At 35.1% G+C, this 12,566-nt stretch overlaps 1 protein-coding gene across 1 annotated transcript in view; it reads right to left on the bottom strand.

Moving 5' to 3' along the window:
• The window catches only part of FNDC3B (fibronectin type III domain containing 3B), a 322,478-nt gene that overhangs the window by 226,998 nt on the left and 82,914 nt on the right, over positions 1-12,566 (bottom strand). The window contains exon 2 of the mRNA XM_087965339.1: positions 2,305-2,443. Within this exon, the coding sequence (XP_087821465.1) occupies positions 2,305-2,415 (111 nt within the window). The 5' untranslated portion in view covers positions 2,416-2,443. The remainder of the gene's footprint in view (positions 1-2,304; positions 2,444-12,566) is intronic.

Genomic DNA, 12,566 nt, shown 5'->3' with positions numbered 1-12,566 from the left:
AGATATTTTGTAAAATATGATTAGCAGCTTACTTGTCTCTCAACTATTAATGCTATTAGGAATCTCTTAGCTGCATCTTGCTATGCAGGACATAGAAGAAAGCAAAACAAATTTGTAAACAAAAAAACAAAACACCAAGATATCCCACTCTCTTCACTGTAGTTTCTCCCTGGCATCAAGACCCATATTCGTGATGATGATTCTCCACAAGAAAAAAGAGAGGGGAAAAAAACAACATGAAACACATTTTCCAGCCTACACCCCCTCAGCCCTTTCCTCCCACACCAATCACACAGGAATAAAATGGTTGCTATATACGCCTCTTCCTCAGAATTTTGTTAGTGCACCATGACATCAGCACTGGAGATACAGCCAACTTTAGAACTCCATCTGGGACAAATAACGCTGGGCTGGATTCTGCTTGCTTTTTGTTTATACACAGTGACTGAGAATGTCTTGGTGGTAAGTAATCTTTGCTCATAAGTTTTATTTCCCAAACTCCCCCCCACTTTTTTTTTCAATCTTGGAAATACTTTGAGACTCACGTTAATTTTCCAAAATGGTGAATTAAAATTGGTATTTCCCCCTTCTTCTCTGTCTTCCTGCTTCATCTCCAAAGATAATACATTGTTGTGAAAGTTGTAATTAGCCTTTAAGATGAAACACTTTCTTGAAAACTAAAAGATGCTGTGGCAAACAAGGAAAATTAAAGGACCATTCTTGCATTCTTTCCAGCCAAACTTTAATTGAAGAGATTCTAGAGTCTACCTGGGAATTTCACTAAGAATACCTTGAGCAGGTATGAATTATCTGGTTCTAAAACTTTGTAGATAAGGGGTATACAATTCCTGCCATAATCCTCTCTCCACACCATCAAAACTTATAGATTACAGTTGCACTCAATGAATACTTTCTCCAAACTCAGAAAGTTTCCCAAAACAAAAAAAGCAAATATAAAAATAGGGAAGCTGACCTTCTCTTTCCATTCTATTTTTCATATGCAGGCATAACTCAGTACAGAACAGATCTTCACGTGCAGATTCACATTGCACATCAATAAAAAAGCTGCTGCCACTTGTATTGTTTTGATTACTTAGTTTTTCAATTTACAAAATAAAGGTTCATTGATACTTTTTATAAGAAATTGGGTAATTACAAGGAAAGCAGGAAATGATTAGGGAGGCAGGAAGGAAGGAAGCAAGGGGGGAGGAAAGAAGGAAGGAAGGTAAACAGTCCAAGTCATAATATCTCAAATATTATTACAGTAAAAAAAAAAACCTGAATAATTTGTTATCTTTAAATGGAACAGTTTGAATTTTATTCATGCCATGATTATATCAAATCCCTCAACACTTCCTGCATTAGTTGATGATTATGCAATACAACCAATATTCTGATCAGGGATTTGAAACTTGACTCATTGAATATGTCTTCTTTGATCTTCTCTGTGTAATGGGGAATGACCATCTGCCATTGTCTAACTAGAAAACTGCTTGTTGTTTGAGAGAAAATGTGATACAGATGTTCTAAAAAAGATTGCTTTAATTCTAGACACACCCATGCTTCATCCAGGTTTATTAATTCATTTTGTCCTGCAAAGTTTATATCTCCCTAAACAAGTTGGCCATTTAGACTCTTGAGGAAACTCAACATGATGAATCCATTAGATAAATGGTGGAACTGAACAAGAGTCAGCAATGTCTTCAAGAATGGGGACCAAAATGGGCAAGATGGCAGTTGTGGTATTGAGATCAAAGCCTCACCCCTTTGCCACATATATAAAAGGGGTAGAGTTTTAATTCCAAAATGACCCTTTTGGCCAGATTAGTTCTTGTCTGTGAGAATTTCTGGGGGATCTTGCATTACATAATCTTGAGCCTTATCACGGAACAAAATAAATTAATGAAAGCATAAAGAATAACACTAAAGTTCGCTCTCACTTCTTCCTCAAGAATTTATTCCATTTTAAGCCTTGGTAGCACATTGGTTAAAGTGCAGTATTGCAGACAAACTCTGCCCACAGTCTGGAGTTCGATCCTGACAAGGCTCAAGGTTGACCTTCCATCCTTCTGAAGTCAGTAAAATGAGGACCCAAATTGTTGGGGGCAATATGAAAATAATGCTTATACTGTAAATAGCCCAGAGAGTGCTGTATTAGGGTTAGGGTAAGGGTTAGTTTAAATATTATTATTATTCCTATCATTCCATGTACCTTAATGCTAAGTAAACACATAAACCATCATGGCACAAGTCATAAATAGCAGAAATATACATTCCAAGCCACCACTTTCAGAATATACTGACTTGCTGTGTTCCATCTCCATTGACTAAGTGAGGCATCATGGCTACTTCCCCATTCAGCAATGATGGCAACTCCAGTGGAATTTGGTCGGTCATCATCATTGTGACGTACATTCATGGAGAATTTTCCTCTGCGGGCTTCCTAAAAGAGATAAAATTTACAATGGATAATGTGATTGTTTTTTTTCTCTCTCTCTTTTTAAACTTTAATCAAAATCTTCAAAAATACAAACGTTTGCTTCCAGATTGAATAGCTGGTACTACTAATTAATCAGTGCCCTATAGCAGCTGATCGATATTATGCCTTGTTACCATATATAACCACAGCAATGCACAGAAATTGTATTAGTGGCATAATTCCATATTTATGAAATACGACTTTCGAGAGTTGCTTCTCTGGACTGAGGAGGACTACAAGCTGATTTTAAACAAATAAACAAACAAACAAACAAACAAACAAACACACACACACACACACAAATACATAAATAGTATGATTTATCAAACAGAAAAAGCACCTGTACTTTTCTGCAATGGCCACCATGTTTACTACCCATTTATTCTTTAAATTAATTTTTCCATTAAGGAGTATTCTAAAGTTCTATGAACTATATTTAATCTTTAAGTGGTTAATGACTAAAATGCACTTTTACACATTATGCCAATAACATGCATATATTGGATATAAGCGCTTTAAACTAGATTTAAACTACATATAAATACATAAAGAATCAACTCAATTTACTGCTTCCTGCTGGCTTGGGAATTCTGGGAGTTGAAGTCCACAAATCATACATCATCCATACTTCCTCACCTCTGCTATAACATCAAGAGATTTCTATGCAAACTTGGGAATATAAATTTCCATGTAAACATTGGAAATATAAATTTGCAACCCAATCCTTCTCTCTACAAACTGACAAGGAACAAATACTTCCCATGAAAACTAACAGAGAAAAACTACCTAACAAAGCCCCACTCTGAATTTGCAGGTTAGATTTAAAATAATATCTTCCCTAAGTCAAGTGCTACTGCAGGCAATATCATGGATACCCAGATAGTTTTCTAGTGTTTTCTAGTTATCTCAATTCTATGTGTCTATGGAGATTCTCAGTCATCCAGGTCATGGTTGTCCCAAATGAGAAGCAAAATGTCTTCAAAGAAAAACCAGAAAGTCCAGTTGCCTCTTGAAAAAGCACTTTTGGGTCTCAAGTCTATATGGTCTACTAGCTGTACTCAGAACTATTCAGGTGAGAAATATAAACTACAGTATTATCTGTAAGATAAATTAGGCAAGGGCGGGAAGAAATGAGACCCAACATACTAGTCTTAAGATACAAAATGTGCATTAAGCTTTAGCCAAGTCATAACCAAGAAGTTAGAGGTCACAAATACATTGGCAATAGTAACAGTTTGATTCAAAAAGGGGGCTTGGGCACAAAAATCTACTTCAGAGAAAACACATTGGTCCCCAGACCAGTAGGCATTCATCCAACACTGAAGCAAGAACTGGATTGAAATGTTCAATATTGCAAAATGAAGAAAAATATTATAATTTTGGGAGCAGATAGAAGACACGCATTTCAGAACTAAATATTTTAGGGTTGTAGAATGGACTTGGACTTTTCTATATTTACACTTGAAAGCGCCCAATCTCTTTCTAACATAGAATGCAACACGTATTTCTTTATGATAAAGTCAAATTCACACAACCTATTTATCCAATGACCAGAAAAAAACTAATCATTTAACATGCACTACACACATTCCATCCATAATTCCCCACTTTTATGAATACAAAGAACAAAATGAGTCTATTTAGGTTCCCTTGTTTTGCTCAGACAAGACCTTGCTTTAAATTAAGAGATCAATCATGTTGGGCTTTGTTTTTATATTTAATATTTATATTTTGACTTGCTAAAAGATTAATTCTCGGGGTTGGTGTGGAAACACATATTTCTATCATGTACATATATTTAATAAAAATATATATGGCACTTTCTCACAGCAACTTCAAGAGTATGTCGGCTTGTTATCATAACCCATCAATCATTGCAAAGACCCTCACAAATACAGGCAGTCTTTTATCTGATCAGTTAGTCACTCAAAATCAATGATATTCCCTATTCACCTCAAGCACACTTATAAAAGTTTGTTAAGGAGACTCTAAGAGATTGAAAGATACTATACATGCATTAAATACATCCTATGGGATACAAATAGAACTAAAACAAATAAAACCAATATTGTACAGAGCTATGCCTGATAAATGTTCAACATTTCAAAGCAGTAAATTTTAAAATTCTAATACAGGGGTGGGATTCAAAAATCCCAGCCACTGGTTCGCTGCCCGGTTGCTGGGTGACCATGGCCATGGTGGGCGTGGCCTATTGGAACCTCCAGGAGGGCAGTTTTTCACCTTCCCCGGGGTCCCTTGAGCCTCTGGGAGGGCAAAAGTGGTAGCGGAAATTTTGAGTAGTTCAGAGAACCGGCGAATAACACCTCTGACTGGAGATTTTACAGTATCCTTCCCCTGCCACGCTTACCAAGCCACAGAACCGGTAGTAAAAAAAAAAATTGAATCCCACCACTGTTCTGAAGCTCTGGCCTGTTCAATTGAGGTTCTCATTTTGCAGAACACTCTCCGTCTGGAGATACAGATAGATACTATTCCATAGGCATTTCAAAACAGTGGATGCCTGATCTTTATTTGATCTAACTGAAGGGCATCTACGAATAGATTTCTTTTCATGATTTTTATTGTCTATTTTTTTTTTCTTGTATTCCGAGAATCTGTGTGGGCTGTGCAGGTTATAAATACTGTCAAATAAATATATCATTTATGAAAAATAATGTATGCATACCAAAAATGGTATTACTTAGATTTTTTTTATAAAGAGGTTAGCAACACATAAATTGGTTTCATACAGCAAAAGACAGTCAACAGTAATTCTAAGTAAAATCACTTTTTAAAGCCATCTATCAGCTAAACTACAATAAAAGTTGCATTTTTGCTCAAGATTTAAGCAAAATTTTCATATTACAATGCATTTAAATTTTCTAGGAAAAAAAACCATCTTTCTAATAATAATAATATGTCAGGCAAATGTTTTTTCTCAATCTTCCTTTTATTTTCTAATGGCAAAACACCTATACATTTTATTATTATATGTATGTGTCTGTGTTTACGTCACTTGACTAAGATGGGTGGTGTAGAAATATGTGTGTCTCTGTGTGTGCATCTTTCCATCCATCCCTCATTACTGTCTTTGGCGCCTTAAAGGCAGCTAAGATTAAAAAATAAAGCATACACTTTCAAAGTCTGAAAAGGCCTAGCTGAAGAGCAATTCAGATTTCAGTTTAGCTTATAACCAAATGCATCTTAACTAGAGTATAACGTTTATTTGAATTGGATTGAAATTATTGCTGAATCACAAATACAAGAGAAGGCTGAGTTGAACTCCATTCCTTGATATCTCATCCGTGCAGTTTTCTTGGGAAGATTACAGAAACAATTTGTCATTTCCTGCTTCTGATATGTTATTTTGACTTCCCAATCTGGTAAAATAAAAAAAAATAAGGTCAACTCTAATTCAATACTGTATTCAATTCAATATTTCATGAACACATCTCTGTATTACAAAACTTTTTTTTTTAGCTTCCAAATCTAATGTGCAGCTCAGGTGTTCCTTGAAAGTGTCCTTACCAAGTTCAGGTCCACCTTATTTAGTGTGTGAAACCAGAAAACTTCAGCCAGACAATGACTGAAATATCATACTGGGTCCAGGTTACCAGAAAACTGGATAAGACATTTCAGGTAAAATGAATTCTGTATCAATTGCTTCTTTCAACAGTTGTTGTTTTTTTTTCAATATTTTATTGCAGGAACAGAAATGATAGTTTTTTAAGTGGTTCTCCAGAATAGTGGAAAGTATCTTTGAAAGTTATATCTACTGAACAGAAAAAAATGTATGGGTGGAAAAAAATATTGTAAAATGGCATAAACAATTAGAAAGAATTATATATCAGAGGATGTATAATGCACCCAAATGGCCATCATTATAATTATTTCTACCAATCTAGGGTCAGGCAATGGTTATGCCAAAGATGCAAGAAAAAATGTAATCATGCATAACAGTCATAACTGTAGATAGGCATCATATCTACAAATTTAATATTTAGTATTAGTAAAAATATTAATACTTAATATTTATTCACATACCCAAATCCATGGTTCTAAGTGAGAATTTAAAGGAATCAGTCATCACCTGGGCCTAGAGTCACAGAGATGATAGAACATTAAATGATCCAATCATGTGTGTTTTTTTCCATAGAATTTTTGCATACCCTCTTAGTTAAATATCAATTTCATAGCTCATCCCTCCACAAGCAATTATATAGGAGCCTATCTTATAAAAGATATCTCTTATATGATAGGTGGTAACACTGCAGTACAATAATTTATCATTGTACATGTTGCCAAACAAATATTGTAACTAAGTAATACTTATGGACAGTCTCTCCAAATCTTTGGACCTACTGGAAATCAACTGATTTTAACTATTGATCCTTTGATTAGCCCAGGTGTTACAATAAAACATCTTCTCAATTTTCAAAATCCAGTTATTTCTGATGTGATTCAAAATCAAAATATAACCACTTAGCAACTGATAACTATAAATGCCTGGTAGCTTTCAAGGCTGGGAATAAAGATCCCTGTTTAGTGAACCTCAACAAGGTTTTTACAAAGGATGCAGAGTAAGATTCAGTATAAAAAGTAACTTAAGTAACTATTTTTAAAACACATAATGACCAGCAATGGTATTTACCCAAAATAATGCTAAGGTTATTTTAAGCAAGGGTTATGTATATCATTCTCTGGCCTATTATGCTGCCTATCACATCTCAATTTCCAGAAATATTAAAGGATATAAAAAATAATGCCTGGAAATTATTAAATATATTTGAATAGTCCCTAGAATAATGAAATCTAAGGCTTCTTTTAATTCAGTTTTAGTTTCAGTTAATCAAATGGAAAATAATATGGGATATAATGATAATAAATGAAAGTATCAAGTACAGTTTGCTTTTGTATGGAAAGACAAATTCAAATTCACTTGAAAATATGCTGTAGCTATGCAAATTTCATGGATAATATGCATTGCTATAAAAAAACCAATAACTTTTGTAGAAAAACACTCAATCTAGAAAAATGTCCTGACAATACATTTAAATACATTAAGTTAAAATAAACTTTTTTCATTCTTTTATCGTTATTGATGATACTACAACTGCAGAGGTACTTTTTTTTTTCTTAAATAAGAATATCCTACATATATTTACAGATTTATGTAATAATTAAATCAATCAGTAAATCAAAATAGGTGGTACCAATTTAAGGAATTTATGCATCAACCAATTGATGGAAGGAATGAACTTGCTGACATGGCTAAATTGATTTCTTTGAACAGAGAAAAGACATTATCTACATTTATTGCTGCTTGGAAATTCTTTATGGATTTTTTGTGTTAAATTTAAAAAAAGAGCATCACCTTGTTTTTGATGACTGGATGGGATGTGTTGTAGTAAGAAGAGAGTCATGTCATAACTTTATAGAGAAAGAGGTAAATTTATATTTCTAGTTATAATTCCTGTAAAGATCATTGGATGCAATTTTTGTAACTTTGTTTTTTTCTATTTTTCTTTCTTGCATTTTCAGCTTTCTCTTTGATTTATTTCTTACTTTAGTTTGTACTAGTGTTGGTCTTTCTTTTCAAAAACTTTAATAATGTTTTTAATTTTTTTTTAAAAAATGGAGAAGATGAAGTAAATGACAGACAAAGCAGCATCCAGGTGGTAGTTTTGGATGAGCTCCCAGTGTCACACAAATCATAAACTGTGTTCATGAATGCAGATAATGGAATGAATGACTCGTGCATCAAGAAAATATGAACACCAAACGCAGGCAAGTCTGTGAAGAAGAGCATCCATGATTTGTTGCTCAACTCAGGGAAAGGAGACAAAAATTGTTCATATAAAAACAGGAACGAGGAAAGATGCACACACAGATCAAAACATAAAGAAGCTGGAATTTGTCTCCTTGTCTGCTGCACATTTATTAAAACAGTCATATCACATCTGCTTTCAAGTTTTCTTATCCCTAAAAGAATTCTTTATATACCTAATTGCCAACAGAGCAGATTAATCTGAAAGCATGAAAAACAAAACAACTTTATTTGCAACAACTTCATATAAAGGAGTTAACTTCTGTAAATGGAACCAATTCACATAAAGAACCATAAAGAAAAACTACTGTTTTCTTCCAATGAGATAAAAGACAAAGAGAGAAAGAAATCAGCGAATTCAAAACTAAATAGAACCTATTTTTTTAGGCAGTTGGAGTTGAACATATTCAACATGGGTGTGGATTTGTATGTGTGTGTGTGTAAGAAAGAAAGCCAGTCAGTTTTGGAGGGTTAACAGAAGAAGTGTATGTGTTACAGAGTCTTAAGATGACATTTACCGTCTTATTTAAGCATTCTTTGTCATATAAACCATTGAGATTATTTTACTACTGAACTTCCACAACACCATTTCAAATTATTATGAAAAATGTGAACTCTGGTATATTAGGATTTCAATGTGGCCTATCTCTTTTTTAACAAATGCCCAAAGTCACCTTATCAGTGAGATAAATTCACTGATATATAAATTCAATAAAATTCACTCATATAAATTCAATAAAAAATAAACACATTGTATTTTATCAGGACCTAGGAATACATAACAGCACTTAGGAATGGTTATTAAAGAAGGCTTCAGTGCTTCAATCCTTAGTCCAATTGGATTGGTTTCTCCAAAGTGCCATAAGAATTTAGTGTTTTTTCCAGCCCTTGATTGACCAAATGACCCTATCCAAAATTACTTGAGGGAACTCAAGATAGAAGTTCACAGGTCAAGGCCCTATCCACAAGTAGCACCTGTGTATTAGATAGATAGATGGATGGATGGATGGATGGATGGATGGATGGATGGATGGATAGATAGATAGATAGATAGATAGATAGATAGATAGATAGATAGATAGATAGATAGATAGATAGATACCCTGTTTTTCCAACAATACGGCCTCCCCCAATAGGAAGTCCCAGCATGTTTTATAGGCATGAAATGAAATTAAGCCCCTCTCCCCAAATTAAGGCCTATATTAAAACATGCGAAATGGGGGGAATGGGGGGGGGTTGCCGTTAGGAAGTACTTTTGTTGCACACCCGAATATGGTGCTGCCTGCGTTGACCCCGATACGAAGTGCCCCACCAACGCCGAGGTCAACATCCAAGCCGTCGCCGCCCACCCTCCCGAAGATGCAAGGGGGGGAGAATTAAGTCACCCTTGAAAAGACGGCCTAGCCATTTTTTCGGGGCTCAAAAAAAAAAAAAGACTCGGCCTTATTATATGAGAAACACGGTAGATAGATAGATACAATTCTTTATTAGCCAAGTGTGATTGGACACACAAGGAATTTGTCTTGGTCCATATGCTCTCAGTGTACATAAAAGAAAAGATATATTTGTCAAGAGCCAAGATTAGAACAGGGTTCCCCCAGTCCCCAGACTGGCACCAGTCCATGGCCCATTAAGAACTGGGCCGCACAACCGAGTGGAACCCCATCCTCACATGTGTGGGGAACCCCCCCTCTGTGAAATGGCCCCACCACCCAAAAGATTGAGGGCCACTGTATTAAAAGGAGCTGTATCTGAATACACAAACATTGTCTCACACTTAACTTGAACCCTATTTGACCACTTTTGTGTAAAATACTGAGATATAAGCTAACCAGATGGGTTACATTCTCACAATATGCTAAGGCACAAAATAATTAACCAATGTTAAAGCTAACTGGAGTAAAGAATATTGTGTGCATTCACTTTTCAATGACTTAGAATGTGTTGTGCAAAACTACCCCAAGATTATCTACTATATACTTTTTGGCAGGACTTGAAAATGCCAGAGGCCTCAGATCTGCTTATGTGTTCATAACACATGATCATCTACACAGAACTAATTGCATCGCTTTTGAAAGAGTTTAATGTTGCATTTAACTTTCCCTCTGTCCACTTTGACCTACTAGTTTTGGAACAGTACCAGAATCTGCAAAACCTGAACCACAAGGGCAATCTTGAGGCACCCATTCAAAATGAACTTTTGCTTATTTCAGTCTACATTCAACTCATTTGAGAAAACAAAGTTCTCAATCTTCGCATCTATGTTTTGTTTCAGCCATGCACATGGTGTCCTTTGAGTCTGAGCCATTTTATGTTTTCCAAGCCTAAGTAAGTCCACCATGCATTTTGTCCTCCAGAGAAAACCTTGAAGCAACTGATATCAATCATGTGGTGAATAAACTCAGCACACATGAGGAAAAACTGACCAAACAAATCCATCTTAAAATAATAGAGAAAATAATAAATTTATAAATCACTGGTTCAAGAAGACTCAATAAAGCTGCCTGGCTCACTGGCTCACGAGATTTGCTTGCCAGCTATTTGCCTGTACTGTACAGACATCTGGAGGAGATTTATAAAATAATGATACAATAGCACATGCAAGAAAAGGGTATATTAGAATCCAGCTTCAAATGTAGGTAAATACAAGTTCCCACCACCAGTTAAGAATTAAATCTGGCAATTATAAACATTTTGGTAACCTGCTTTGGTGATGCTCTGTTTTCTGCAACTGCTCTTTATTATTTTCAAGTCACTTCTACTCAAAATATAGAGATTTAGAAACATTTGCATGTGTGTCCAATTGCTTATTGGGGATCAATTAATAGCATTTTATTTAACAGTTTAAATGGCAAAAATGAAAGTAAGCACCACATTGAATAATGTAACAAAACACTGTCTCAATTACAAAGCATGCTCAGCCATAAACAGCTTTCACGCTAAAACGCCATGCTAAGGAAAAAAATAATAGTTAACAAATCAAGTTTCTTTTCATTTGTTAACTATTATTTATTTCTTGGCATGACATGTGGAAGTTGTCTTATCCTGTGTTGTTCAAAACCTAAGGTGATGCAGAAATAACTTGAGCTTCTCTGTCCCTTCAGATGATAGACTAGAGTGGAGTGGAGTGGAGTGGAGTGGAATGGAATGGAATGGAATGGAATGGAATGGAATAGAATAGAATAGAATAGAATAGAATAGAATAGAATAGAATAGAATAGAATAGAATAGAACAGAATTCAATTCTTTATTGGTCAAGTATGATTGGACTCACAAGGAATTTGTCTTTGGTGCATAAGCTCTCAGTGTACATAAAAGATATAAGTGATAAATCATGATCATAGTCATCATAAAAATTTATGATTTTGTCATAAATCATAAACTACAACACTTAGTGATAGTCATAGGATACTAATTATGAATATTTGCACCCAATTAATATATAATGATCAATTTCTTTCATATTAATTTTATTTATAATTACAATGTAAATTTTAATAAATGTATGCTCCAAGTCTTTGAAACACAAAGGAAAAAAAAGCTTTAAAACTTTCTCTAAAGATTATTATGCTTTTTCCAAGCCTTCTCATCTCTAGATACTGAAACTGTGCAAATTCTTTGCGCCTCTACTCAGTTAATGGCAATATTCTTCAATCTTCAGAGCGTCAGCCCTGCCATTTCCAGATGTTGGTCCCTGTCCATTTTGCTTATTTAAAAGCCAGCACAACAATAACGTGTAACATATGGTAGGTTCCTCTCCTCCACCCCTCTCCAGTTTAAAGCTGCTCTGTTCCTAACAGTTCCCATGAGCTGAGTTCAGAAGGGTCAAAATAATTAGACAAAAAGCTGACATTCCAATAAATTGTATCACTCTTGTGCTGATAAACAGTGCCGTGGAAGACATGCAATTAGCAAGCACATCAGAAGAAGGGACTCTGTGGAATGAGGAGATTAGTTTTAAAGTGACATTAAGCAGGAGCATCTTGTTTCGTAAGGTGGACAAAATCAGCCTGGGGAAAACATAACCCAGAAAAGCTCCTAGAATACAGAGGCAAACACTTTTGTATTTGAGAATTTGTATTTGAGAAGCTGCCACAAAGAGGCGGGGTCCACTTATTTTTCAAAGAATCAGAGGGCGAGACAAAAAACAATGGATGGAAACCAGGGGTGGGCTTCAAAATTTTTAGCAAAGGGTTCTCTGCCCGGTTGCTGGGTGACCGTGGCCATGGTGGCCGTGGCCTAGTCAGCCTCCTGCATCAC

This window comes from Notechis scutatus, chromosome 4, assembly GCF_049901735.1.
Source record: "Notechis scutatus isolate UNSWTSFEM ecotype Mainland chromosome 4, rNotScu1.2, whole genome shotgun sequence".
Classification (NCBI taxonomy): domain Eukaryota; kingdom Metazoa; phylum Chordata; class Lepidosauria; order Squamata; family Elapidae; genus Notechis; species Notechis scutatus.
This window is presented reverse-complemented; position numbering and strand designations above follow the sequence as displayed.